The sequence below is a fragment of the Xiphias gladius genome, chromosome 7, assembly GCF_016859285.1.
Source record: "Xiphias gladius isolate SHS-SW01 ecotype Sanya breed wild chromosome 7, ASM1685928v1, whole genome shotgun sequence".
Lineage (NCBI taxonomy): Eukaryota > Metazoa > Chordata > Actinopteri > Istiophoriformes > Xiphiidae > Xiphias > Xiphias gladius.
The window spans coordinates 24,993,781-25,020,683 of NC_053406.1; the positions used below are offsets into that span (position 1 = coordinate 24,993,781).

Sequence of the window (26,903 nt, forward strand, 5' to 3'; positions counted from 1 at the left end):
CGGTTTTATTTCCTTAGCCCCTACAGTCACACGTGCGATCTGCTTGTGCCCACATTGAGACCGCATGCGGGCAGCGTTAGGCCCTGACTGTGATGAAGCTAAGGACACCAAAGCAGTGTGCTTCAAAATGGGCCACGTCTTCACAACGGGCCAAAGCATACGTGTAAACAAAAAGATGAACGAACGAAGGAGATCATTTTCCACAGTAAAAATACCTTGTTTGAGTTTGTTCTTGATCTCTCATTCACCTTTCTCTCATGTTGCAACATCATATCCAGCTTGTCCAGCTGCAGTGTGTTCTATCAAACTGGAATACGTTCCTGTCATAGCTCTAATGTCGTTGCTGTAGCCCTTAAGTATCACTTTTTCCGTCCATATCGCCGGTTTACACAGATAACTGCACCTCTTCATCCGGAGGGAGACACGCAAGCGGAGAGCGCGGGCGGAGGTGACGGGTCCGCTGCGGAAACACTGACCTGCGGTCAGGGAACCGGACCCGAGTGGCACCCGGCGCAAAGGATGACACGACCGCTTTGGGTAAGACTTGAGTTTCTCCGTCCCGGGGATTGAACCGCAACAGCGGTCGTTATCTGGTACCGGGGAGGAACAGAAACCAACTGCTGCCTAGGACGACACTGTCAGTATGGGAACTATAATTGATTATGTGATTTTAAATGATTTCACACGCACACATTGACATAGTAAAGTCACCAAATATTTTACCAAACCAAAGATCTCACCTCCGACGTGAGGTGAGGAGTTATTCCAGTTGTTTTAATGGACTAGCATTTTATCATTATCTAAAATTACCCTTTATTTTACCTGTTAAAATCTGCAAAGTAGGCAATTTTCTGTCCCTACGGGATCCACCTCATAACCGGAGTAAAACAGCAAGTAATGTCTTTAAACTTAGTTTGACCAGACCGTCCTTAGTGGTATTTACAGTAGCTGTTGACCGGACTTCAACCGACACACACATTAATCCCACTTCACGGCAGGCAGTGATGAGCGCGCCTTTCCGTTTATAGGACAGTAATTTTTTTCAGGTCTGGCTGCCTCATGCTGTGCAATGTGTCGGTGCGCCGCTCATATAAAGGATGTGTGATTATACTATTCATAAGCCGAGGTGGTGGTAACAGTAGCTCTTACTTTGCAGGGTCTCAAGTCCAGAAAACAGCAATTAAGCACTTTCATGTGTGTTTATCAGCAAAAAAGTATGAATGTTTGTAAAAGAACTTAATAACAGAGGTATTATTTAGTAGTATCTATAAAAATGAAATTAACAGTTGTACACAAGGACAATTCGATCTACTAATTGAGAGCAACTAGAGATTAAAGTGCATACAACTCAAAACATAGAACAAATTGCATAGGATTTTTTTCTTCAACCATACTGTACATAGATTCATCAAGATTTCAAAAACTGCGAATCCCGAGAAACAGTAACCACGCAAAGACCAGGAAACCAGTCGTTTATTGGAAGACAATCTCAGGAGGAAGAGTTCAACTGATAACATTGAATTAACTGAATATATGACATCATATACATCATTACATTAACAATAGTGGCTTTAAAGGCCTCCAGCTTTTCCACACTCTGTACACTTGTGCCTTTTTCCATTCCTGATTCAGTCTCCCTCTCGTAGACTGCATTGCTATCTCTGTGTCCAAAAAAAAAAAAAAAAAAAGTGCTTTGTTCGTTTTGGCCGTCTACAGAAGTCACGGCAGTCGGCGTGTATCAGAATAAAATCGACTGAGCTCAACTCAACTTTGTCCCCATGTGCATACGGTACTCACAGTCATGCTACAAGGTGTTCTGCATTTGGTGCTACAGAATGCTTTAAGTAAAAATGACCATAAAAGACAAATGCGTCCACGACTAAATGAGACCAGGTTTTACCCCAGAAGCCTTCAAAAATGTGATTTGTGAGGCCGTTTGAGATGATTTACAATAATGGCAAAAATGTCGGCCCCAATACACCAAGTAATATTTATTGTTTATGCTTTTTTTTTCTTCAAATTATAAATATTTACAGGGTCTAGGCTTTTGTAAGAAGAAAATAAAAAAATCACTTTTTGGGCATTCCTTCATTTTCAGGTGTTTTAAGCTACGCCTAACACAAACTACTAATGTATTCTGGTCAATGCATATTACTGAAAATTAAATTCCAGCTGTTTTTTTTTTTTTAATACATCTTGAAAGACATAACATCATTGTACAGAATGAAATAAGCAGAGACGTTTTGAGGATGGAGACAGACACCTTACTTTTTCCCCCCACATTAGACAGAACACAGTTTTGGCTCCATCCTTAAACAGAAGAAGTGGCACATTCAGGAATTATGGCAACATCACACTGAAAGTTTGTCGGATGGAGAGAGAAACGGTCCTCATGCGAAACTTGCATCATTTTGAATTGTCCAGTTTGTAAGAAATTCAACCATTTTTCACCAAACTCGTATCACTGAGATGTTCACGGCTCATATCTCTTTTAAACCATCTCCATCTTTTCTTGAGAAGACGAGGAGCCTCTGGCCTCATCGGTTGTGGCCCGGCCAACCTTAGCTCCGACGACAGCTCTTGAAAATGGCCTCCGGCTTCATTGTTCCCGGTGAAAAGGGGCCAGTCGACTACTGCCTCATGGTGTTCTTGATGGTCCACCTCTGCCCGGAGCAGGGCTGTAGGACCAGCAGGTGGCCGAAGTAAACGTTGGCCGGCAACACCTCCAGACAGCGTCCTGTGGCTCGATTTATGATCGATTCGTTCTGCAGGGCGAGAGGAGAGACAGCGTTCTGGTTCTGACAAGTTTTACGGATGGCCTCTGTACCGCCTGCGACTTTGACAAGATGTGACAAGAGCCAGGCCTGATGTGGACAGGTGTTTCTCATATACTCTTGTCAGGGAGCGTATTAATGATAGTGTTGTGATCCTTAATAATGAACACAATAACCAGTGGCTTCAGGATTGGAACTACATCATACTTGAACTAATACTCAACGTAATTAAATAACTGCCACATTAATTTTGAGACCTTAGTTACGCTATTTCCATAAACAGGACCACTGCGGGAAACAACCATCTGCTTCTGCTTAGACTCTTATGTGCTTTCCATGCGGTGTGACACAGGATCGATGTGGCAGGGCTGCTCTGTCATCTGTGTGCGTGCTCTTCTTCCGGAGCCGACACAGCTAAAGGCTTTGACTCTTCAGCCTCTAAGGTTTCTCAGGCGGCTCTGAAGGACTGATCGAACAATGACTTGCAACAAGAAAACAGAAAATAAATGCCCAGGTGAGGGCACCTGTCTACTATAAAATGTTATCACTAGTTTAGGGTAATTACACCACAAACAAATTCAATTCAATGCAATTCAATTGTATTTATATAGCGGCAAATCACAACAGAGGTTATCGTAGGGCACTTTTCATGTAGAGCAGGTCTAGACCTACTCTTGATAGTTATATTTAAAGAGACCAGACATTCCCAACATGAGCGAGCACTTGGCGACAGCGGCAAGGAAAACTCCCCTTTTAGCAGGTAGGAACCTTGAACCGAACCTGGCTCATGGTGGGCGGCCGTCTGCCCCGACAAATGACAAATTAGTTTGACAATTGGCATTTAAAAAGTGCCACGTATAGAAGATCCATTAAACACAGTATTTTCTCAAGTAAATTTTGATGGCAATTTTCTAAATCTACTTAAAATAGCCTCGCAAGGTAAAGGTCTAATCCTATTTAAGCCCACAAACTAACGTGCTCCCTCTCATCTCTGTGCTTTTCTCCAGCGTTCACATCAGGCGTACACGTGCACTTCTACTTTTCTCATAAACAAGCACACAAAGAAAAGTGTTTCCTTACGACCCCGTACCTGAGAGAAATGCCAAGTCTTCTGCTTAATGTTGGTCACTTTGTCACAGTTGAGGAGCTGAGGAAAGCTGCTGATCTGATCGTCCACCACACAGCGGGTGTCCTCCCCGGTGCTGCCCAGAGGGCCCAGGAACAGTTGACCCTCTGTGGTGTAACGTCCTAACTGAGGGGAAAACAAGGAGGATAGCAAGGAGACAACAGTCTGGAGGCGATCACAGACGTGGCGCATTGGGTAGTACTCTGATTTTCAAACCCTCCCTAAAAGTACACACATTTTATAAGAAATTTTATAACAAAGCTAATGTGAAGGTGTGAACTTTTTGTGACTAAACATACAGTAACTAACCTGCAATAATGAGCCAAAGAAATACAAGGATGAATATGGGGAAGTTGAAATCACAGTTCCCTTTTTGTCAGCCCGTCTAATAAAAATATGATTGTTTGTTTACATTCATCGTTCACTCTAAAAGGCTCAAATCTGTCACTCAGGCTGCTATTTGCTAAAAATGGCACCCGGAGTTATAACTTCTAGCCAATTTGTCTTCAGAATGATTAAGCTTGTGAATCTGGCAGGAACTTCCCTTTATTCTGCCGGCTGTTTTGTTTGCTTGCTTTGAACAGAAGGAACATCTTGTACCAAATAGTGCTAGAGGCGTAATGTGTCTGTAATGAGAGGAGCACGCGGTATACTGGAGCTGCAAGAGTGTCCTGTTTTATCAGTCTAAAGTACAGTGTTTCTTAAACAAATTCCCAGCCCGGTGAGATCCCAAAGGACAGTCTGCCTGAATTCAATTCCAGTGTTGTCCCGTATGGAGACACAGCAAGTGAAGAAATAAAACTCAGGAGCAACATGACAAAACTTGCTTGTAGATAGTGAGCCAGATTCTGGCCCCTACACTCACAAGCCTTTCTGCCACCAACTTCTCCAACTTTTTTTTTTCCTTCCATGGAGGGTTTCTTTTCTTTTACTTTTCTGAAATCCTAGAACTCGTCCCTGATGTTTTGATATCAGGAACAAGTATGTCAATATCGTCAGATACAAGTAAATACGGTTTCTTCAGTTAGAAACTTAAAAAGCCAAGAGCTGCCACCCCGAATGACCTGTTTACCACCGCGAGCTAAAAAGAGATGCCGGGCGGGCCGAGCAGCCGAGGGACTGATGCTGGCTGACTCAGGACTTGGGCACAAAAAGTGCAACATGTTAAGGTTTCTATCCTGACAGCAGAACTTACTCCTAAGAGGGTTTCAGCTGAGCCTGTGTGAGAAACACAGTTGGAGATCATGTCACGGGTGAAACGCACTAACGAGTCTTTTGTGTTAAAGAAGAAGCAGAGATAGTCGTGAGAGATGCACTCTGTTGCCTTTTTGTTGAGCGTGCGGTGTCCATGTTGTACCTGAGGACCCCATCCGTGACACGGATGCAGGGTGGCCGTGTGGTTCTCCTTCATGCCCTGATCCATACACAGATGGCTCACTTTAGAGTTACGAATCTGAAATCAAGATGCAAGCGTCTTTGAAAATCACGCTCAATGTCACTTGGTACAATTCATCTTTGTACAAACTCCTAATATTCCCAAACAATATGTAGATATTCTCAAAAAAACATGGCCGCCACCAGTCAGTCAGCAAGACTGTGAATGTATCACTATGGGTAAGATAAAGATCTGGATCCAAATGCAGACTAGAAATTTTTTAACGTTTTTCTATAATTTCAAAAACACAGCTCAGACAGTGTGGAGGAATACACACTGTCTGCTTTCTAGCTGTCTTTTTGTTTCGGGGTTGAGATATTTATTATTTATTTATTTATGTCTCACTCATCGGTTTTCAGTGGTTTCGTTTAGTTCTGCTTATGTGCACAGACTTCTCTTTCTGGCTTCTTACTCTTTCATGTTAGTTTGACTGCTGACTCACCTCGCCATAGAACAGCGTGTTGTTGTACCTCCTCATCTCTGGGTAAACTTTGTCGAGGTACCACTCAAAGCTCTTACACTGCAGACTCTTCCTCAGGGCAACCCTCTGAGAGATGTCTCCGTAATCAATACCGTGGTTCTGTAAGAGCACAGGAAGTCATTAAGGGAAGTCTTTTGTTTTACAGAGATCTTTTTTCCACATGAATTCTTAAAATAACAATAACGCAAATGCCGATTTTGCCAGTATCTCTTGATTATGGATATAAGACAATAATGATTCAACCAGTTACCAATTTATAAAAGTTTGTACATTTGTTTTTCAAAACAGCAGATGTAAAAAAAAAAAAAAAAAAAAATCTGCTGTGCAGGAAGGGTTTATCAGCAATAAACAAAAGAATAGCACAGTAGTTAGCATGACTAGCCAACATGGTAAAATTTGCTTTATAAAACAGGAATAACAACATCATATTTGTAGGAGTTGTTCCCCTCTCTCACCTCCATGGGGATGTTCCAGGCCAGGTAGACGTTGGACTTGTATTCATCCATCCAGACCTCAGCCACGCGTAGAGCGTTACGCCGTGTGTGAAAAGCTATGTTACTGTGGTAGGGTTTCTTCATCCGTGCAATGTGAGCCACCCTGGAACAAGGCAGCACCTCCATACTGCCTCCACACAGCCACACCTGCAAGGTAGACGGTATTATAGAACAGAGAAATAAAATTAAGGTGCACTGATTGATTGATTTGGCCACCCAGGGGAAGAAAGACACTAATGCAAGTTGACAGCCACGTAGCCACCACAATATCTTAACTAAAAGCAGAAACAGAGCAACATTAACATTTATTTAGAGTTGTTTTTCCTGGGCACTAATATTCACTCTTTGAGCACTGGTTTGGTCTCCACCAAGTCCTGAGAAAAATGTCCCTCTCTTTAGATCTTCCACCATCTGGCTCCTTACTTTGTCTGCCATTTGGCCCTGTGCAGGTAGGGTACAATGGTTTATCAGACCTTCCACCTGGAAAACAGCTGCCTGTGGCTGAACCATACAGAAAACGTGTCATAAACCAGAACAGAGCCAAAAGGTACCTAAAAATCACGATGGACCTGCAGTGTTGCGTATTAATTGTGTAATTTTGGAACTACATATGACACTAAATCATGATTAACATAGTAAACTTGACTAATCCAATGTTAGAAAATGAATAAAAACACTTGAATCAAACTCATGGCAAATCTTACACCAAGAGAAAATTCATGAAGTTACCTCATGAAGGTCTAAGGACTAAAGGTTGTGAATACACGACTACAAATGATACATGGTATCATAGTACATAAATAGTACAAATGATTAACAGTGTGTGGGATCTTTTGGTACAATCAGACTTCATGATCTTACAAACCAGTCCATGAGATTTTCTGAGGTGCGAAGAGATCCTTTCTTTTGTCTCAGGAAGAACAACAAAATAACTCTGCAGAACAACAAGAAACTCTCCAATCTCTCAAAAATGCACGGTCCTTTCCCAGTCTGTGTGACCTATTTTTCTCCATCGCCCTGCTGTGAGCTGCACACACAGGACTGGTCCTCAAGGACTCTTAATGGGGCCTCATTTATCAGCAGTGCCATGCTACGGCGGCCACCGCTCCACATAAACCTACAGGTGCAAAGAGGGAGCAGGAACGAGAGGAAACTGGGTGACACACGAACCCTGATGCCCAGTTCGATGTTCTCCCCTCCGTAGACGTCCATGCCCGAGTCGAGCAGGCCGAGCTCGCCAAAGTAATCGCGGTTGGCCACGAAGGAGCAGCCGATCATGGCGGGAGTCCTGCAGTGTGGAAAGCGCAAAATGAATGTGACACTGAACCGTTGCACATGCACGTGGTGTGTGTGCCTTTGTCTGTGTGAATGTGGTTGTGTGTGTATGCATGCAGATTTTCAGTATGTGAATCTGCATGTTTTTCTGGAAATTTGTCATTGTTTATATTTAATTTTTTAAAAATTATGAAAATCAGATTTAACATCAGATTTTAACAACTATTCTGGTGAACATGAGATTATAAAAATCCAATCTGCATCTTCTTTTTTTGTTTTTAATTACTTTCAGGGAGTCTGTTACTCGATTATCAGTTTATTTGTTGTTTTTCCCTCATTTTCTTAAGACATTCCTAGGAAATATTGTTAATGTGGCGACACACAAACTAGGTAAAACTGGGTAATACAATCTGCTTCTTCTTCAAAAAAAAAAAGAATTCCAGTATTTTTAATTAAACTGTAAAGAACTGATAAAAATAAGCCGGTGCATTTATATGTGCAAATGCCTCCTTGGAAGCGCGAGATCCTTTTCTGTCGTCTTTAGCGATATATAGGCTATGTCCTTTGATGCTCGATACAGGTGTGTGTTTATACAGGTGAAGTTTGCTTGCCTGATGGGAGCAGACATGTCTCCCTCGTCCCACCACTGTTTGGGCGGGTTGATGTACATGCACCACAGCTCCCAGTTGTAGCCATGGCCTGAGTTCTCGTAGCGTTCCACCTCGAACGTGTCGTGCTTGATGTTGTCGATGGAGGGCAAGATGATCCTCTTGTGGTCCTCTTTTATTCTAGCCAGAACCGGCTCCGCCCTGACAAAAGGGTAAGCAAGCACACACGTACGCACTTCAGAGACACACGCGAAAACACAGGCGGCACAGGTCTTCTCTTAAGGTCTCCCCTCTCTCACCCACTTCAGTCAGTTAGAGAGTCCCTGAAGTTGTGCCGACTTTATTACTAATTCTATTTGATTCCGCTCAGTGCAGCTCTGGAGGGCATGTGTCTATTTATGCTGAGTGAACAGGGTTGTGTAGCTACTCTGAAGTACACACTGAGCTGGAGAACGAATAGAAGAGCTACAAAAAGATGTCAGCAGGATGCGGTCAAAAATGTTGTAAGCATTCAAGTGTCGGTGTCTCGGCCAAATCAGTTGCATCTTTTAAATGATTCCTAAAATGTACTTTCATGAACAGACTTACGAACAATGTCCTACTTTATTGCTTGCTTTATGTTTTGTTTTCTGTTTAATGAGGTATATGTCCTACAGTATCTTTTAATCCTGATTCTACAGGCTTCTCCTTCTCTCCTTATCACTAAGCTTCTCAGGTGTGAAATTGCTTTTTGTGCGGTGGCTTTGTGCTGCTTCTGCTCCCCTTTGTTCTCTCATCCAGTGGTTCTGTAAAGCACTTTGAAGCTTTTTTTTTAAAGTGATACATAAATTATATTATTGTTATTGCTGTTATCTCAATTTGTTATTCATTAGGTCTTACACTATTAGGTTTGGATTATTGACTTTCTACATTCGTAAATGTTCAAGTGAAGTTCATTCTACCTGAAAAAAGAAAAGGGGATCCTAAGATGTTTACAGAAGATGCGTTTGCATTCCAGACATGAGGGTAGGTGTCAATAGTTATCCCATTCAGATTCCAGACTTACTCACCAGGATGGCGTGAACTCCACGTGGGCATCGAAAAATCCTGTCACCTCGGCGGTGGCCACCTTCCAGCCCTCGATTCTGGCCCGGATGAGTCCCTCTCTCTTCTGGTTCCTGACGATCTTCACCAGGCCGGGGTAGCGCTTGTTCACGTACTCCTCCAGCGGCCCTTTCAGCTGCTCTGCAGTCCGTAAAAACAAGATTACGCGCCAAACAAAGCGAAATGTTAAAAGGTGGTTAGGTGGACTGTCCATAACCTGAGATGGGGGCATCATCCTTCCTGCTGGTGAGTCCTCAAGCAACATAATGGATCCCTGCCAATTCCAGTTTTGCAGCACGGTAGTCGACCCTGACCCTTGAACTCCCGAAGAACGGGGTTAAAATAATAGATCGTTTCTCTACAGTGCTCAGTGAAGTATCACATTTTATGTTCCTGCCTTTCCTCATACTATAGACCAGAGATTAGAAATAGCCCGTAAAACTTATATGACAGCGTTGCCATTTCAAAATTTTACAAAAGGCGTTTACATCTTTGGAAATCTGCCCACTAGCCCTAGTTTACTCTCCGACATAGCTGAACTCAAACCATATGTATATAACTCATAAATAACTTGCTCAAGCGGGTGAGTTAATTGTATTCCAGGACTGAAACGGCATTTGAGCTCCGAACTAGGTGACTGAAATTTGCAAACGGTCAGTAAATTCTGAATTGTTCAACACCAAGGTCATTTTCCTTTTTTATATATCCATGTGCTGTTAGCTATGTTTTTTTTGTGTTTTTTTTGGTTTGTTTCAGAGGTGCTAAAAACCTGTGCACCGTGTACAGGGTCTGGAGCATTGGTATAATTATACTCTTTTCTCAGACGTTCAACATAATCAATTAAGTAACTGATGCATTTAAGAAACTATAACTCTACAAAGTGGTTCAAATTACTTTTAAATTATGGTATTTATAAAAACTATGGGTATACATTTCTATAATAATAAATGAACACTATATGACAAATCGATGAATATTTTTTTTGTAATTAACCAATGAAGACGTGTGGGACATTTCACGTTTCATTGGTTGATTAACGTTAACCAACGCCGCACAATCCAGACTTCAAATGAATGTGGTATAGTCAGTTGTGTGATACAAATGATGATGGCGAGCACCGACCTCTAGAGGCTCACCACTGTGATGTACGCCAGCTATAGTCGCTGCCATATCGCCCAGGACTGACACAGGCAGAAACGACCAGACAAAAAGCTCTACCACAAGTACACAATCATGAATTTTTATAAAAACAAATGACACACACACACACACACACACAGAGAGAGAAACAGAAATATGACGCAGTGCTGTTTTGAGCTCCGGCAGACTCCAAACAACACCAAAGGGACTCTGAAGCTTCCTGAGCATCAACGACCGCTCCACCTTTGATCTCTCAGTCAACTCATCAGCCTTTTCCCCCTGGACCCAAACACTCACAGCCCTTCTTCATCTGCATCACACACACACACATTAAAAATTCCCTTAAACAAAAACACATTTCTCAGGCTCTTGATCCCAAACTCATTCCCCATGCTGTCTTTTCTCTCTCTCTCTCTCTCTCTTTCATACACACTCGGCCGTGGAGCTGGGCGACTCACGCAGGCAGCGAGAGTGGTGAGTGTCATTTGTTTGCGTGCCTCCTCCTCTGTGCTGCTGCAATCTCTTCCCCTCTGTGATGGATAGCTGGCTCTCAGCCAATCAGCAGTGTCAGGTGAGAGAGGAGTTGAGGTGCGGTGACTGAGTTCCTCTTCCTCCCTCTCCCCCTCTGTTCCACAGACACACTTTGGAGGATGAGGCCGGTAATATTCTACGTTGTTCTTTTTGTCAAGAAATCCGATGGAAATTACAAACCAACAATGAATTGATTGTAGTTAGAAGTACTGTGTCTGTAGCCAAAGCCTACTGATACAGCTGTTTCGCTCTATCACAAACCTCCATTGTTGTCCAGAAACTATAAAAACACACCAATGAGCCACTGCACTGGTTCCTTCATTACCATCATCACTGTAGTTTATTTTGACCAAACCACTCTGTTTGGCGGTAAAACGAGAAGTCACTAATAATCCTCCTTTTGACCAACACTGGTAGGTCAACGTCGAACCAGGAGGGGGGTCTTTTAAATTGTGAAGGATGTTTACGGCTGAAAGTTTGGCTAATAATTTTACCGTTCGCTTTCACTGGGCGCTCGTGTTTGCCCCTTTAGACTTCTTTTTAGGTACATCACCACATTCCCAGATCTCAGCAATCAACTTGGTGAGTGCGATGTAATTTTTACCAGTAGAAATAATACCAAAAACTACTACTACTACAAAAAAAAGATTCAACATGTAATAAACTGAATCCTGAATCCTTTAAGCACAGTTGAGCCTGATCCCCCATGAATGCACTATCTGCTATTTCCTTCTTCAGTATCATTTCCTAAAAACTGCAGCGCCCAGATCTTTTAGGAAATTATTTAGCCTTTTGTAAAACGAAACAATGTATTTGTGACATATTTTTCATTATTAAGATTTACAGTATGTCCTCAGCGGGGGCCAATGGGCTTCAGGCTGAGCGAAGCAGTCAGGGTAGCGAAGTCAGAAAGTGGTGAGTGACAGACTAACGCATTGTTGGTTTTGGTCTTTGTCGGCAACAAGAGAAATAAAATATTAGCAGCCTTATCCTTTAAAGCCTCGACTATCTCATCTATCTTCCCGTTTCCTCGTTATTTGTCTCTGCCTTCCTGTTCTGTTGCTCCTTCTCTTTCCCTTCCAGATATCCATCACCTTGTTCTCTCTCTCTCTCTCTCCTCCTGTCTGTCTGACCTTGTTTGTCTTAGAGCCTCTCCGTCTCTCATCCTTTCCCTCTCTCTCTCTGCCACTTTCTCTAATAGCCTGGTTCGCTCTCTCAGATCCTCCTTTCATTCTCAGATGCCTCTTTATCTGTTGCTCTCTTCTCCCTCCGCTCTCCTTACCTCATCTTATCTTAATTTATCATCTTATTTTCAAAATCTTTGGCCCTCTTCACTACTACACCTTTCTTTCTTTGTCAGTTTCATCCCTTCTTTTCTAATTTCTCCCAAACGGAAACACCCTGTGCTCTTTATTTTTTGCATATCTGCTCTATCCTTTTCGCTCTGCCTGGTTTCATCTCCTTCCCCTCCTCTCGTCTCTCTCTCTCTCTCTCTGACCCTTCATCTAACAAAGCCCGACTTGGCAGCCCTGCCCAATAAATAAGACGGGAACATCTCTCCCATGACATCCAATTGTGGCACTCCACCTCTGTCTGCCTGTCTGCCCTGCAAAAATTCGGCACCATCAGTCACCTCAGCAAATGCTGCTCCTCAAAAGCAATGACCATGGCTTTTGTCAAGGGGATGCTCATCACCTTGTCATGCCAACAAAGCGCCGTTACAGGTCTAAAGCCTTCGTCCCATTAGCAACAATTTACAGAGCAGTTTAAGGGCGGGCTCACGAGTAACATACACGCCAGAAGTAAGAACAGAGGCTTTGTGTTGGGTTTGGAGTGTGTGATATGTTTTTATGCCTGCTCTTTGTATGCTACAGATAAGAGGTAAATTATACAAATATTCCTTTAATATAAATATAAAAGAGTTTAGGATGCTGCTTAAGCGATGTTACATGTGGTAATGATAACATATATGCAGGACGCTACACATTTAGATCATTTTCTATAGCTCAGATGATAACTTTTGTTAGTTGTCCATATTCTGGGGGAATATACGCTTTCTGGCGGAGAGATGGATAACGAGATTGATACCACGCTCAGATCTGTCTGTTAAATACCAGCCGAGAAGGGTAACTTCTAGGAGTCTACGCTGGTTGCTTGGCAACTGCTCAGAGCCAAGAAATAGCCGGAGATAGAACAGCCCATAAAATGGCGAATTGACGGTTTCAGACTTCAACTTTTGTACACACCAAAAAAAAAATATATGTAGCAATTTAATGAGCTGGCTTTAGAGGTGCTGCTAGGTGCATTTTGTTGCTGTTGGAAAGGGCCAGGTGTTTCTCCCCTTTTTCTAGGCTAAGCTCACCGCCTGCTCGCCATTGTTTCCTACTGACCGTACAGACATTAGAGTGGTATCAATCTTCACACGTATCCCTCGGCAAGAAAGCAAATAACCCTATTTCCCAAAGTGTCAAACTACTACTTTAAAGCCACGATTTGATTACAGCATCTGCCACATTTTTCTGATAGCATACGTTTTTGTTTGTAAAAAAAAAAAAACCAATCCACGTGAAAATTGGTGCGGTCTATGAGTTGCTTTCAGCCCTTGCATCTCAGTGTTTGTGTGTGCAGTAAGCTTTACACTGTATGGGGATCTGAAGGCTGGTGCTGATACTTAAGCTGCTAATAGTCTATGTTTTGTGCTCTATATGAATTTTGATATTTTTCGCTAAAATTCTTCACTGAAACCCTGTTAACCAAAAGCCCTCTCAACACCTTAAGTTTGCTGGCTGTACCTTTGTACTTTGTTTTACAAAACAAAAGCTATGATCAAGCCATTTGTGACATTTCAGTGCAACTGGGAAACACCTCTGGTTTGCCTACCAATCGCAAAATATAACAAATCTGTGCCTCATATGCTAAGATATCGTTCAATTCCTTATAACTCCAGTCTCCGTGTCTCCTTTACCAAATGCCAAAATGTAACCATTAGTCAAAGTGAGATGAGATATGGTAAAAACCAAAGCAAATACAGAAATAGGTTTCATTGCAAATCCTACAAAGTCTGAAGCTGGCTGAGTAAAATCCTTTTCATCGTTTGGTAGTTGGTAACATTAAACAGGACAACCTTTTTTACTCAAATGTTAATACACGTGATAAACACATCTTCCCAAATCAATATACTTTATTTGTCTAGAACTCTAGTGTCACTTGTTTGAGTAAAAACAAATGTTTTTGTTGACTTTTGCCTCCCCCATTATCACCAGGAGAGTTCAGGCCACGTATCAAACCCAGAGGCCTGCTGGGAGCCTCTTTTGATGCACCTGTCGTTCTGTACTCTCGTCATCGGGCTCTACGGGGATTATACTGGATTTTACTTGAGATATAACAAATCAGGAAGATTTGGGAAAGGAAATCTTTCATCTCTACTGACCGTCATCGCTATTGTCATCCACCAAGATGATGTCTTTGAGCAAATGAGCCGGCGTGTGATTGACAGCTGAGTGGACTGAGCGCAGGATCACGGACAGAGCCTCGTTGACGAAGATGAAGATGAGGGAGATCTGGGGGAGGTCTCTCGGGTAGCTGACCTTTCTGCATCTGCAGAGAGACACGCAAACATAAAAATCTTTCCAGCTCTACCTGTGAAGCCTGCATTCTGGGCTTTGCATGCTTCACTTGTCCGCCATCATCGCTGTAAGAGACCAACCTGCCTCCGTGGAGCTGCTGACATCTTGTTCAACGAAGCTGAAAGTCTGCAACCACGTGCTGCTTCCTGTTCAACTATAATCACATGGATTTCCCCCCCCCCAAAACTGGCGTATTCAGTGTGTCTGCTGCAGATAGGAGGTCTATATTTACTGCCGGTTTGTTTAAACAGCTCTGATGAACAGGAAAGAGGCAGGGTGAGGCTTTGGCTATAAGTTTAGTAAGAGCGGCAGAGGAAATGCCTCTCTTAACTTGTCTCCTTTTCTTGTCTTACTTTCTTTTATCAATAATCTTATTTCCATGTGGAAAAAAATGGTAATTATGAGAGATTCTATATTTAATTCAGTGTTTTAATGAAAATTTATGAGGTAAGATGACGAATAACAGATGCCAACATAGCTGTTAGTGGATTATACGTGACGAACGGTGACGTTTGCCACCAAACAAAGTTTTTTATTTGACTATTTCAAGCTATTTGATAGGAAACCCTGAGGTTTTAGAAACCTAACTCTCCACTAAAAGAAGGCCTTATTTATACATTTTAACTTACATGATGATACTTTGTGTGCCAGAAATTTATTTCAATCAGACACTTAATTCACATAATTTAGAACTATTTTTGGAACGAAAAGGACATACAGTTGCAGAAAAGGCACTGCGTTTGAAGAAGCTCCCCAAATGAACCCAAAAAGCGGCGCAACAGTCGGAAGGGAGCATATTAAAAACCCCTCGGGGGGTGTACAGAGGAAAACCCAGCAGACACATATCAGAGTGATATAGAGAATATATGTACACAATGTACAAGGCAAGAGATGCCAAAGCAATTATGGTAATAAATGAGAACAGGAGGAGGCGGGGATGGTGCCAATCAGCGTAACCAGCAACAGCAGGGTGTAGCAGATAGAAGAGAGCAGCATGAATGATTACAAGTGTGAGAGTGTGAACTCGTCACATTACAAGTACAGCCTCACTGACTGATCTGAATGTGACCGTAAGAGTCAGCTGATCAGCTGATGGTTCTTCTTTCTTAATTTCTGCCCTGCAGTTTCTTGTTACTTATCACCTGATATTTATGATAATTGGTTGATAATATCAGCCATGCGTACTGTATAAATATATCCGTGGACTATCACTACCTAGGCTTGGACAAAACAATGTCACATTCCTCGAAAGACACCGAGCCACTTCAGAGTACATCCCAAAAACGACAGTGTTTCTCCTTTATACCAACTGAGCCTTAACATGTGAACATTTGTTTGGCCTCATCTTCCTGTCTCTCACTCTCCCTTCCCCTAATTTCACCACCACCTCCGGCTCCGCAGTGTGAGGGGACCTTCAGCCAAACATAGCAGACTCCTCAGACTCCGGCTTACAGGCGGCTGCTAAGCCTGAAGATATCACACCCCAACACGCTCCACGCGCCACTTTGATCCCAGCAACATAAAAGACCCCCCGAGTGACAACTGAGTGCGGGATTCTGAGCTGAGCTGTTACTCGCTTAACCAGCCACACGGGCCAAAGACAGACCCTTTAAAAGGAGGGTTTATGGAGAAATCCTGCGGCATGCATGGAGATGCGTTTGAGCACTCATGCCTGCAGATCGATAGCCAGCCTGACAGTCCCGACTTCATCAACTATGAGAGTAAGAGGCGGCGAGGGAGAGAGAGACAGAGAGAGATGGAGATTAAAAGGAACAGGTGAAGTCCCTGACAAAACAATACTGAATGTACGCTGCAAAATTGACTGATGCTAAGAAACCGGTCATCAAACCAAATCTTTCATTTGTGGAACTCGGCGTGCAGGTTTTTGACTTTTATATGGATGACGCATGCTCAACTTTTATCCCAGTGTTTAATGGCAACAGTGAAGAACTAAATCTGAACCTATCTATCTATGCACAAAAAAAAAATTATACATACATATACATACACATATAGATATATAGCCGGCATGAGTGAATCAGCAGAGTAGTGCTGTCAGGTTGTAAGGGCTGCGTTTTACACCTGCATGAGTATGACTGGATGTGACTCGTCCGCCGACTGCCACAGCAGCTCTGAATGGTCCAGTTATAGGGAGGCCGAATGAAACAGCCTCTGCCAATCAGCTGATGCAAGTGCAACCTTTGGTGCTCTGCCTGAGCGATCAGCGCGCTCCATTTAAATTATTCATCAGCAACATGTCCTTTCATAAACATTGTACTGGTACGCCTGATTAATGTGCAGAACACACGGTGAACAGTCCTCATTGGAATTACCTTCTACTGGAAAAACCCAGTTACAATTAATACTGAGTGCCGGGAAAACAGTTTTTGGGAAAAGAACCTACTTCAAATTACTCTTAGCACTATGAATAAGAAATCCCATGCATTTCCACTGTATAGGCAGATATCTCATAGACAGATCTCATATCGAAACCGAAATGATGTGCTTGATTAGATACCACTAGGTGTAAATGAGAGAATCTAAATGTTGTGAACCAAGCTCGAAAGCGAAATTTAAACTTTCTCCAACTGACAGGTACTCACTTGCTGGGACGGTGGTCTGGTATGGTCCGGTCCAGAGAGATCCTGTCACTGAGGTAGGCATTGTAGCCGTACTTCTCCCTCAGGTATTTAGCGTCGCTCTCCTCGGCTGGAGACAACGTGGCAGGGAAGCCGCCTTTACCCCGACCCCCGAAGCCTTCAATCAGGCCCAGAGATTTGGACAGACCTGGGCGAGGCAAACAGGGGAAGATTAGATGGCAGGACCCTTTGGTCTGGCTGAGACGATCTCCACCCAGTGACACGCTCTGTGGCTTACAGCCGATAGCCGGCCTCCCCATCACGGCACCAACCGCACTCGAACATACAGTACGAGGTCACGTATGACAAATGCTGGCACAGATTCACACAGAATACCTTCAATATAAGGATACGTTTTATTAATAGGGGTGTGTAAAATAGGCTGACTCCAGGGCTTACTCCTCTTATTGAGGTCAGTAGTTCCCGTGCACTCAGTGACGGAAAAGAGACTTTAAGAAACCCTTTGCTTGATGATGAAAGTCAAAGACGTTCCCATTACAAGGCTACGAGATGCTAATGAAGCTTCACGCTTTCACAGTCTCAAATTGACAAGATTCTCCTTTGCGTGACTTGATGTGCTTGTGGGTGGCAGAGTGATTAAAGTGACCATCCTTCAATGTGACAAGCTGTGCCCAGGCCTCTGTGTTGGCAAACATCCTGCTGCAGTGTCCTGAAGGCACTGAATCCCCAAAAGCTTCTGCTCTGTAGTCGACCCTGACCTCTGACCTCCCTGGAGGGGGGGGGGGGGGGCACATCTACACCTACCTGGGGAAACATAAAGTAGTAGAATCCTTAAAGATTTTTTTTTTTTTTTTAAAGGAAAACCACCATGTGCATTGTTAATATTGCACTTAAACTTCAATTTAGTCAATTGGAAATTTTTAAAGGAAATTTTCATTATTTCTAGGGAAAAAGTTTCAAACTCTGGTCTTTTTTTTCATACATTTTGGATAACCTTGCTTTATCGCAGTAAAAGCAGTAGTCTGATCTATTTACCTCATCCATTTACATACACATTTGACACTTTCAGAAGAGCCGTTTTATTGCATATTAATGAACATTTTACTGTTGCTCTTTGCTACCTAGCTGAAGAGGTTAGCACATTCTTAATGGTTGGTGAGAATGTCTTTTAGGGTCAGTTAAGTCGATTTCTAGCTTTCTAGCTCAGTGCATTATCTTGTCAAGCCTGCTTAAAAATGGCTGAAGTAACGTGACGGGTGTCTGCACAGTGAGAGGCCCCCAAAATCGGCTCTATGAGAGCTGTAAGACATTAGGCCATATCAATGGACTTCTGCAGAGCCCTGCTCACTACTTTCTGACACTGTCACGTCAGGGCCCCAAGAGAAATCCGAGTCCGATAGCGTCGACTCTGCCCTTCCTTGGCAGATCCCTCGGGGGAAATCAGGTTGACAGGTTATTTCAGCTGAAATGTAACCCTGCACTTTACCGTTTAACTGCCTGTACACCACGTCCTCCAGCGAGCTGAGCCTCTTCAGCAGCACCTCATGGCTGATGCTGGGCCCCTGCGCCGTGCCGTTGCCCCGGGGCCTCTTCCAGTCAGCCGGAGCCTCCGGACCGGCGGCTTGGACGCTGCGCGTGTTGCACTTGGCCCAAAAAGTCATGAACCCGGCTACGGCCAGCACGTTCAGCAGCAGTAAAACCCTCCATCTTCGGAACACAAAAGCCATTAAAAAGTCACCGGTGCCCGGGCTTCGAGTGGTGGTGGTGGTGGTGGTGGGGGGGGCAGGACGGGGGACAGTCTCTGGAGAAGTCGTACGTGTCACAGATTCAGGGCTCCCTCGGCTCGCGATGTGCGGAAAGCTGCGGGGACAATTCAGGAACCGGGTTAAATCGGCACAGAGGCGCTACTGCAATTGTGAGCCATCGCGCCGGTTCCTTGTCACAAATCTGCCCTCTTACCATTTGGCACCGGGGTTGTTTTAGGTTGCGTCCCCCTCCTGAGAAAATTCGGGGCGCCTGGCCATCGGCCACTTCCAGCCCGATCTCGAGATCATGCACGGAAGGTGTCAAACAAAGACACTGGGATCTGTTGAGCCCGAGGAACGGATGCCGTCGAACAACGTAGCCGCGAGGAGATGCTCGAGTCTGTCTCGTTCCCTCCTTTGCGTCTAACAGGAGTCGACGGCGATGCGACCGGGGAGCGCAGAAAATCCCCGCGGATGCTCCGAGGAAAAACCTGCCCAACGATCCGTCCGCCTCTTCGCACGGCGTCTTCCCGCCGCCGCGCGTTGCGTCAATCGCGGTGGGATTCGGCGGAGGAGACTGTCCGCGTTGTGATTGTTACGAGCGGTTGGAGAGACGCAGCATCCTCCGGCGAAGGTGGAGATGCTCCGGGAAAACGCGGCGGCGGCGGCGGCAGCAAGGGAAGACGTCCTGATCCCCCCCCGTCCTCCTTCACGCTTTCCCTCATTCTGTCAGCGCATAGCGACGTTTTCCTGTTACTCCGCACGCCCCTCTCGTTTGTTGTGCCCCTGTTATTTCCCCCTAATTCCCCTCATAAAAACGTACCCGGCGCTTAATGAGGGTGCGGGGAAAAACGTGGAGTGGATCCCGCCACGTTTTACTTGACGGCAGGTCAGGGGTGGCGGGTGGGGTGTCCTCTCACTGGCACCCAGTTACCTACAATTACTGAACATTCAAACATTTTACAGTGGTTCCCACCGGTGGGATCCAGGAGGAGTCACTGGGAAGATTTGTTTTTGTTTTTTTTAATCCTAGAGGCTAAAAAATGTATTTTATAGTCATGAATTTAACTGTCGTGTCCCCCAACATACCAGTCAGCACAGTGCTGTTCAGAAATGCAATGAACAAAGCGGGTAGAGAGAGAGAGCGGCCCAATGCTGCGTTACATCTGAAGTCTTCTCAAAAGGTGTTCCTTCGCATATCCAGAAATCTCACCAGATTCCCCTGCCGGGGAAAAGTTTGAGAGCTTCTGAGCCTTGGCACCCAGCGGTTTCTCTCGGCCCCCGAAGGCCATTCGGGTCTATCGGCGGTGGATGAGCTTACCCATCTCAAAGTGGCAACACCGCAACATAAAAATACCCATACATTCTTATAATTTAGGGCACAGCACGTAAGCGCTGACAGCGAAATACACGTATGCCTATTGTGGAGAAGTGAAGTGTCTAAGTGCTGATGCATTAAGGTGCAAGCTGCATTTGAACGTTGTAACCGCAGGTGGTACCTAAACTAATACACTATGCAGTATACTGCTGGGTAGGTTTCAGGCTTAGCAATGCACTTTATGAGGTAATGATATGTCTGGCATGCAAAAAATGGGCTGGGAAATATAAAACTGCGACCCAATTAGAATTAAAAATAAAGAAAGAAATAGAATAGTCTGATCTGATCCTATCTGAAGACTTTCAGAGAACACATCAGTCATCACTATGGAGCAAAGCGCCCATGGACGGTAGGTAGCTGTGTGTCTTTGGACCGAAAGGTTTAGAGGATTAGTGAGCTGTCTGTTTTAGCAGAGGTGGAGCTAGTCCCGCTTGTTTGCTCGCTATAAGCTATGAACTTTGTCCTGCTTTTACCGGGGAAGCGACATCCCTGTCAACAGAGCTCCGACGGGTCCATTGGTGATTGCATTTAATCAGGAAAGGATCTTTAGGATTTGTTGCCGGAGTCTTGCAGAGACAAAGAGAGGAGTTTTATTCTGTGCTGTCAGAGATAAAAGGAATGTGTGCAACCGCTTGGATTTTGGTTGGTTTAATGTGTCTTTAGTCTGTTCTTTACGTGGGACTACACCAAGAATAGGCCCCCGCGGTACTCGCTTTTTGTGTAACGTGAAAAGACTAGATTTGTAGATCTATAGTGGAGAAAGAATCACATCCTGGCAGTATAGGCGTCTTGTTTGACTGATGTTGTAAAACACTTAACAGTACTTCATTTCACAGCGAGAAAATGTGCGAGTTTGCGCGGAAATGGGTCACCCAGATAGCCGGGATGAATCGAGGAGCTCGGTAACTCTGCAGCGTACTGAGAGACATGTCAACTCTGATCTGCGGGCAACCCAGGCGGAGAGAGACAGTCTGTGCGTGTGCCCGTGTGAGTGTGCGCGTGAGAAAGACTGAGAAAAATAGAGGTAAAGTGAGATGAAAACCGGCGCTAGTTAGTGTGAAATGAATCAAGAGACAAACGGAAAGAAACATCAAGGAAGAAGAGGAGAGAGCGCATCAGTGAGATGCACACAAGGAGGCAGCGATACGGTTCGAAAAAAAAGGGGGGGGAGAGAGTTTTAGAAGAGGCAGGAGTGGAGCGTAGATGCCGCGGAAGAATCAAAATTCAAAAGGGAGACAAATTCCTAAAGCAGTAGACAGAGACACGCTGAGATCCAGGAGCGAACAAGAGAGAGAAATCTAAGAGGGAGAGATTGTGTGACAGCAGCGCAGAAGATAACCGGGTAAAAAAGACGTGCAAGAGTAGATTTGACTTGATATTTGTTGAAGGGGGAACTTGATCATCTCAAGTACTCTTGTCAACCCCTCAAGTTGCTGTAGAAGAGGTAGTCAAATGGTGGACAGTTCGTGTTTGAAGTAGGCGAGCTGAACTAAATTCTACCCCTGGAAACAAATAAAAACTCGGAGGCCGGCTGTGCTCTAGGGATGCAATCAACTCCATGTTTGTGTGTGTCTGTTTGTGTTTGCTTTATCTCGTCTAGCAATCTTTGGGGTGTGCACTGCATTTTCCCGAGAACAAATGCATCGCCATAGCTGCTTATAGTGCAGTTTAATTAGAGGTTATACAACACACAGAGAAGTTGGAAAAGAGATAAACCGATGGTAGTTCAATATTTAGAAAAGTTTCAAAAGGCAGAGCTAGCTAGACCAATAACCCGGTATGGTCAATATATCTGCCGATGTTCACTTACTGCAGAGATACTGGTATCAGTGCGGGCCGGCTGAAAAGTAACTGAAGTACAAAAAATGGTAAATTAAGTTTGAGGTAATTTTTCAAAAACAGTGTCACCGTTAGGTAGTTCGCCAAACAAAGAGCATTGACAAGCTGATTTTTCAACTGTAAAATGCCCAGCTCATAATATAGCTTGGTCAGATAAAATAGTTTTTTAATGTAATGTGTTTATTTTAAACAAAAAAAAAAAAAAAAGGGGGGAGAGTTTTAGAAGAGGCAGGAGTGGAGCGTAGATGCCGCGGAAGAATCAAAATTCAAAAGGGAGACAAATTCCTAAAGCAGTAGACAGAGACACGCTGAGATCCAGGAGCGAACAAGAGAGAGGAATCTAAGACGGAGAGATTGTGTGACAGCAGCGCAGAAGATAACCGGTAAAAAGACGTGCAAGAGTAGATTTGACTTGATATTTGTTGAAGGGGGAACTTGATCATCTCAAGTACTCTTGTCAACCCCTCAAGTTGCTGTAGAAGAGGTAGTCAAATGGTGGACAGTTAGGTGTTTGAAGTGGCGAGCTGAACTAAATTCTACCCCTGGAAACAAATAAAAACTCGGAGGCCGGCTGTGCTCTAGGGATGCAATCAACTCCATGTTTGTGTGTGTCTGTTTGTGTTTGCTTTATCTCGTCTAGCAATCTTTGGAGTGTGCACTGCATTTTCCCGAGAACAAATGCAGCCATAGCTGCTTATAGTGCAGTTTAATTAGAGGTTATACAACACACAGAGAAGTTGGAAAAGAGATAAACCGATGGTAGTTCAATATTTAGAAAAGTTTCAAAAGGCAGAGCTAGCTAGACCAATAACCCGGTATGGTCAATATATCTGCCGATGTTCACTTACTGCAGAGATACTGGTATCAGTCTTGAACGACGAAAAGTAACTGAAGTACAAAAAATGGTAAGTTAAGTTTGAGGTAATTTTTCAAAACAGTGTCACCGTTAGGTAGTTCGCCAAACAAAGAGCATTGACAAGCTGATTTTTCAACTGTAAAATGCCCAGCTCATAATATAGCTTGGTCACATAAAATAGTTTTTTAATGTAATGTGTTTATGTTAAACAAAAAAAATCACTATTAACGGATATATCGTCAGTGAATTAAAAAAAGAAAATCTCTAATATCTATATCAGTGTTGGCCTCAAAAATCCAGTAGTGGTGTGGCTATAGCATACTGTACATCAGAACGTGTTTCTAATGTACTGTCGGTAGTCTAACATGAAACTGAAACATGCATTGCTTATGTACTGCACATTACTGAGTTGTATATTTGTCCAGTGTACTGTATATCTGATACACAATTAGTACAGTCTTACTTTTTAGCTCAGCCTTAATCTTCACATTTTATTCTATACTGATTATTCATTATCGTGTTTTGTTCCTTATCTACTGTACGTCCTTGGGTATTCGTATCTCCTGTGTTTTATCCTCTTCACATGTCAAAATGTCAAGAGCAAAGTACTGAAACGCAAATTAGTCCAGATGTGTAAGAAAAACAGAAAAAACAATAACTCACTTTGGACAAAACGTTCGCGAAATGAACGCAATACGTTGCGTTATCTATCTCTCTAAATTGAGGTATGTGGGAAAAACATACATATTATTGACACTTGGTCTTTTCATAACCACCTACTGATTTTCACTAAATCTACACTGAAATGAGGATCTAAGGATGGTGGGTGTTGCTGTTCATATTGTAAGGTCCCGTGAGGCAAATTTGTGATTCGTGATACTGGACTATATAAATAAAACTGACTTGACTTGAGTATATTAATCGTAAAGAAGGAGGAGGGAAAATACAGAGAAGCAAAAATGCTAGAAGCTTCGAGATGGCATTGCAGAAAATGGTCTGCAACTCAATGCCAGGAGGAGAGAGCGATATGAGTCAGAGATATGAGAGAGGAACATCTGATCTAAGTGATGAGACCGATGGATGGATGAACAAATAGATGGGTATATGATGAGCGCCTTTATTTCTTCTTCTCTACTGTTCGTATTCGGAAAGTGGTTTTATTTTGACTAAATTAAAAGATACAACTTTAGCTGCGGAAACCCCTCTTTGGTACACTGCTAAGGTATGGGATGTCGTGCATGTCCTCTGATGACAGAGGAGGTGGATAAGATTGTTTACTGACTCTGGAGGACACATTTTATAAATAGCTGTAAATAACTTGATATTTGCTGCAGTGGCATCTTAAACAACAAGGTGAATGATTGGTGGCTTAGTCCTACGGTCCATAATGCAGAATGTGATCCATAATTGTAACCTTGAGCCACTTAGACATTTAGGACAACTTGTAATAAAATATTAAATTAATGCTTAACTTTGTCAGCATTTTAGCTCTGAACCATCAAGGACACCAAATGCAAATGTAGGACTCACAGAGAACTAAGCACAAAACTATTTTTTCTCCACGTGAAAACTGACAACTGACAAAACTATTGTGATCAAAGACGACCAAGAAGTAGAGACACTGGCCTGTAGAACCAGGATACATCCTCACAGCTTTTACACTTGACTCTCGTAACCTGTGCCGATGATGGTCCTTCAAGTTGGGTCAATTGGTTGTCACATTTTGTCAAACTGTGCTCGTGGAATAAATTGATTCTTTGTGCATCTTCAGAGCCTCTTCTACCTTTTGGTCAGCGTGCGGGCAGTTTTCCTATGTAATGGAACTCTTGATTTTGGCTACTCACACCAGGGACTAACTTTTGAAAAGCCCAGATCCAGATTCAACAGTACAGACCCTTTCGCACTTCTTTGCAACCCCCCCTCCCTGTCCCGATGGACCCCCTCAGGCAGGACAACTTACACTTGTATTGCCCTAATTGGAACAGAGAGTTTGGTTATTCTGGCTGATTAGAACGGAGCTCTAATCAACAAGAGCAACTGAAAATATCTGCGTGGCTGCGCAGGGGCCTTTGATTCGGAGACAGGACGTTCCACTAAGTTCCACTATGGGACAGGGAAGAACAGGCTGAGTGGAGAACAAATTTAGCAGGCTGGGAGTGACAGGAGGATTTCATGAGATTAATCTATAAATAGTGTGGCAAGTTTTCTTTAGTCATCGACGCCAGCATGTAACTCTGGCACACGAGTGATAAAACTGTTTCTAAAAATTAGCCCTGGGCTTATACCTCTGCACAAGTTAATACCATTCTCTATAAGACGCTACGAGTTGCTGAGTAGGATTTGAGTGTGATGAAGCTAATCACTGCACGGTGGGGAGGGTCGAAAGTGATCCAAAACTCCGGCTCTGTCTTTTACTAAAAGCTTGTTTCATTTATGCGGTAGTACATTTATTGGTCCCATGACAGTCTGTTGTGATCTGAGCTGGCTTTGGCAGACTCAAAGACAAATTGACCTTCACGTCGGATTTGAGTGCAGTGTGTCTTTTCTTTCAAGGGATCAGAGTGGGTATGCAACGCATGGCAGTGGGCTGGCACGCCTCTGCTAAGCTTAACAGAGCCGAGGGGTATTTTAGGTAAGTCTCTACCAAGTTTTCAGCCCCCCTACAGGCCCCCGTCTGAAACAAAGCCCTGTCGTGGTGCGTTTGGTTACCAGTGGCTTCAAAAATTACCATGTTAAAAAGCTGACATTCTAAAACCTTAACAACTCTTACAAATCGTGGCTCACTGTACGGTTGTCTATAAAATGACCTTCAATGCTCTTAAAGAGGGGAAAAAGATTTATTCTGGGCTTACAGTTTTAATTTTTCCGCTATGGTGGCACATTCCTGTAACTCATGAAACAGTCAACGACAGGCTTCAGTTAAAGGACTGCACCAGCGTGTTGCAAGTTTTAGTTTTTTTTTAACTATAATTCATGTATGTATGTTTTTGCCGACCATTTTCAAATACAAACTGTACAGGGTAGAATAGCCAAAAACTGTACTCTTTTAAAAGTACAGGTACTTTATAATAACTAGTACTCAAGTAGAAGTAAAAGTCAGTACCTTTTGGAGTGAGAGTTCAGAAGTATCTACAAATAAAAAATAAAAAAAAAGATAAAAAAAAAAAAGGTATATTTCTGTCTTGCTCCTTTTTATTTCATGTGGGCAAAAAACAGTAAGTTTCCCCTCATCATACTCATTTTCTGCTTGCAACAGTGTCACGTGGCAAAGAACCGACACTCGGATCGGATCTACTTACAGAAGACGCGCGCCGTGAGATGACAAACTGAGATACAACCTCCCCGACCCGCACAGACAGAGAAAAAGACACAGAACCGACCAACAAGCCAAGATGCACAGCCATGCTACAGACACACACAGACTGCAACGGCAGCATCTGCTGTGCAGTGTGTGTCATCCCTGTCCCCATCCTGTCATCCCTCCGTCTCTTCAGCTTCCCCCATTCATGTTCTGCGAGGGGACTGTGCTCCACTCAGCTCCCACGCTCTCTTTGGCAGTGTGCAAAAAAAAAAAATCAAACTGTGCGATCTGTCAAATCCTTCTGATGTCGGAACAGTTACACATGCACACACTGTGACGCTGAGTCTGGATTTTTAACACACAACCTTTTCTTCCCTTCTCCCTACTTGAGATGCTACTTCAGGGACTGGGATGCAATTTTTGATCATATCTACTCTGCCATGGTTTAGACCCATGAGGGGACACTATTGGCTCCAGGGGGTTTCTTGGCTCCAATTTAAGTTGTCGTACTTTCCACTCTGCCTCAGGGCTTTAGCGGAATCAGAGCCAACAATGTACTCTCTTAGATGTTGGTTTTGTGACTTTGTCATTGTCGCATGGAGACTTTTTAG

General features: G+C 43.5%; 1 protein-coding gene across 2 annotated transcripts; it reads right to left on the reverse strand.

The window, feature by feature from the left end:
• Positions 1-1,521: 1,521 nt before the first annotated feature.
• On the reverse strand, positions 1,522-19,818 carry galnt17 (polypeptide N-acetylgalactosaminyltransferase 17). Of its 2 annotated transcripts, XM_040131554.1 has the most exons (12): positions 19,133-19,818; positions 18,660-19,033; positions 17,177-17,360; positions 14,378-14,544; positions 9,243-9,417; positions 8,197-8,394; positions 7,481-7,598; positions 6,272-6,457; positions 5,778-5,915; positions 5,258-5,353; positions 3,865-4,026; positions 1,524-2,765 (listed from the first exon to the last, which is right to left on the reverse strand). In XM_040131554.1, the coding sequence occupies exons 2-12, from the start codon at positions 18,898-18,900 to the stop codon at positions 2,631-2,633; spliced, it is 1,800 nt and encodes a 599-aa protein (XP_039987488.1). In that variant the 5' UTR covers positions 18,901-19,033; positions 19,133-19,818; the 3' UTR covers positions 1,524-2,630. The 2 variants fall into 2 exon arrangements, with proteins under 2 accessions (XP_039987489.1, XP_039987488.1); XM_040131555.1 differs by lacking the exons at positions 7,481-7,598; positions 8,197-8,394; positions 9,243-9,417; ... (2 more) ...; positions 18,660-19,033; positions 19,133-19,818 and adding an exon at positions 6,734-6,807 and having other exon boundaries at positions 1,522-2,765.
• Positions 19,819-26,903: the final 7,085 nt, after the last annotated feature.

Coding starts and splice junctions, on each gene's coding strand:
- galnt17 (XM_040131554.1), bottom strand. CDS start 18,900: ATGGCTTTTGTGTTCCGAAGATGGAGGGTTTTACTGCTGCTGAACGTG. Junction 7,599..8,196: donor GACATGTCTGCTCCCATCAG/GCAAGCAAACTT, acceptor TCCACACTGCAG/GACTCCCGCCATGATCGGCT. Junction 4,027..5,257: donor GTCACGGATGGGGTCCTCAG/GTACAACATGGA, acceptor TTTTCCCCTCAG/TTAGGACGTTACACCACAGA.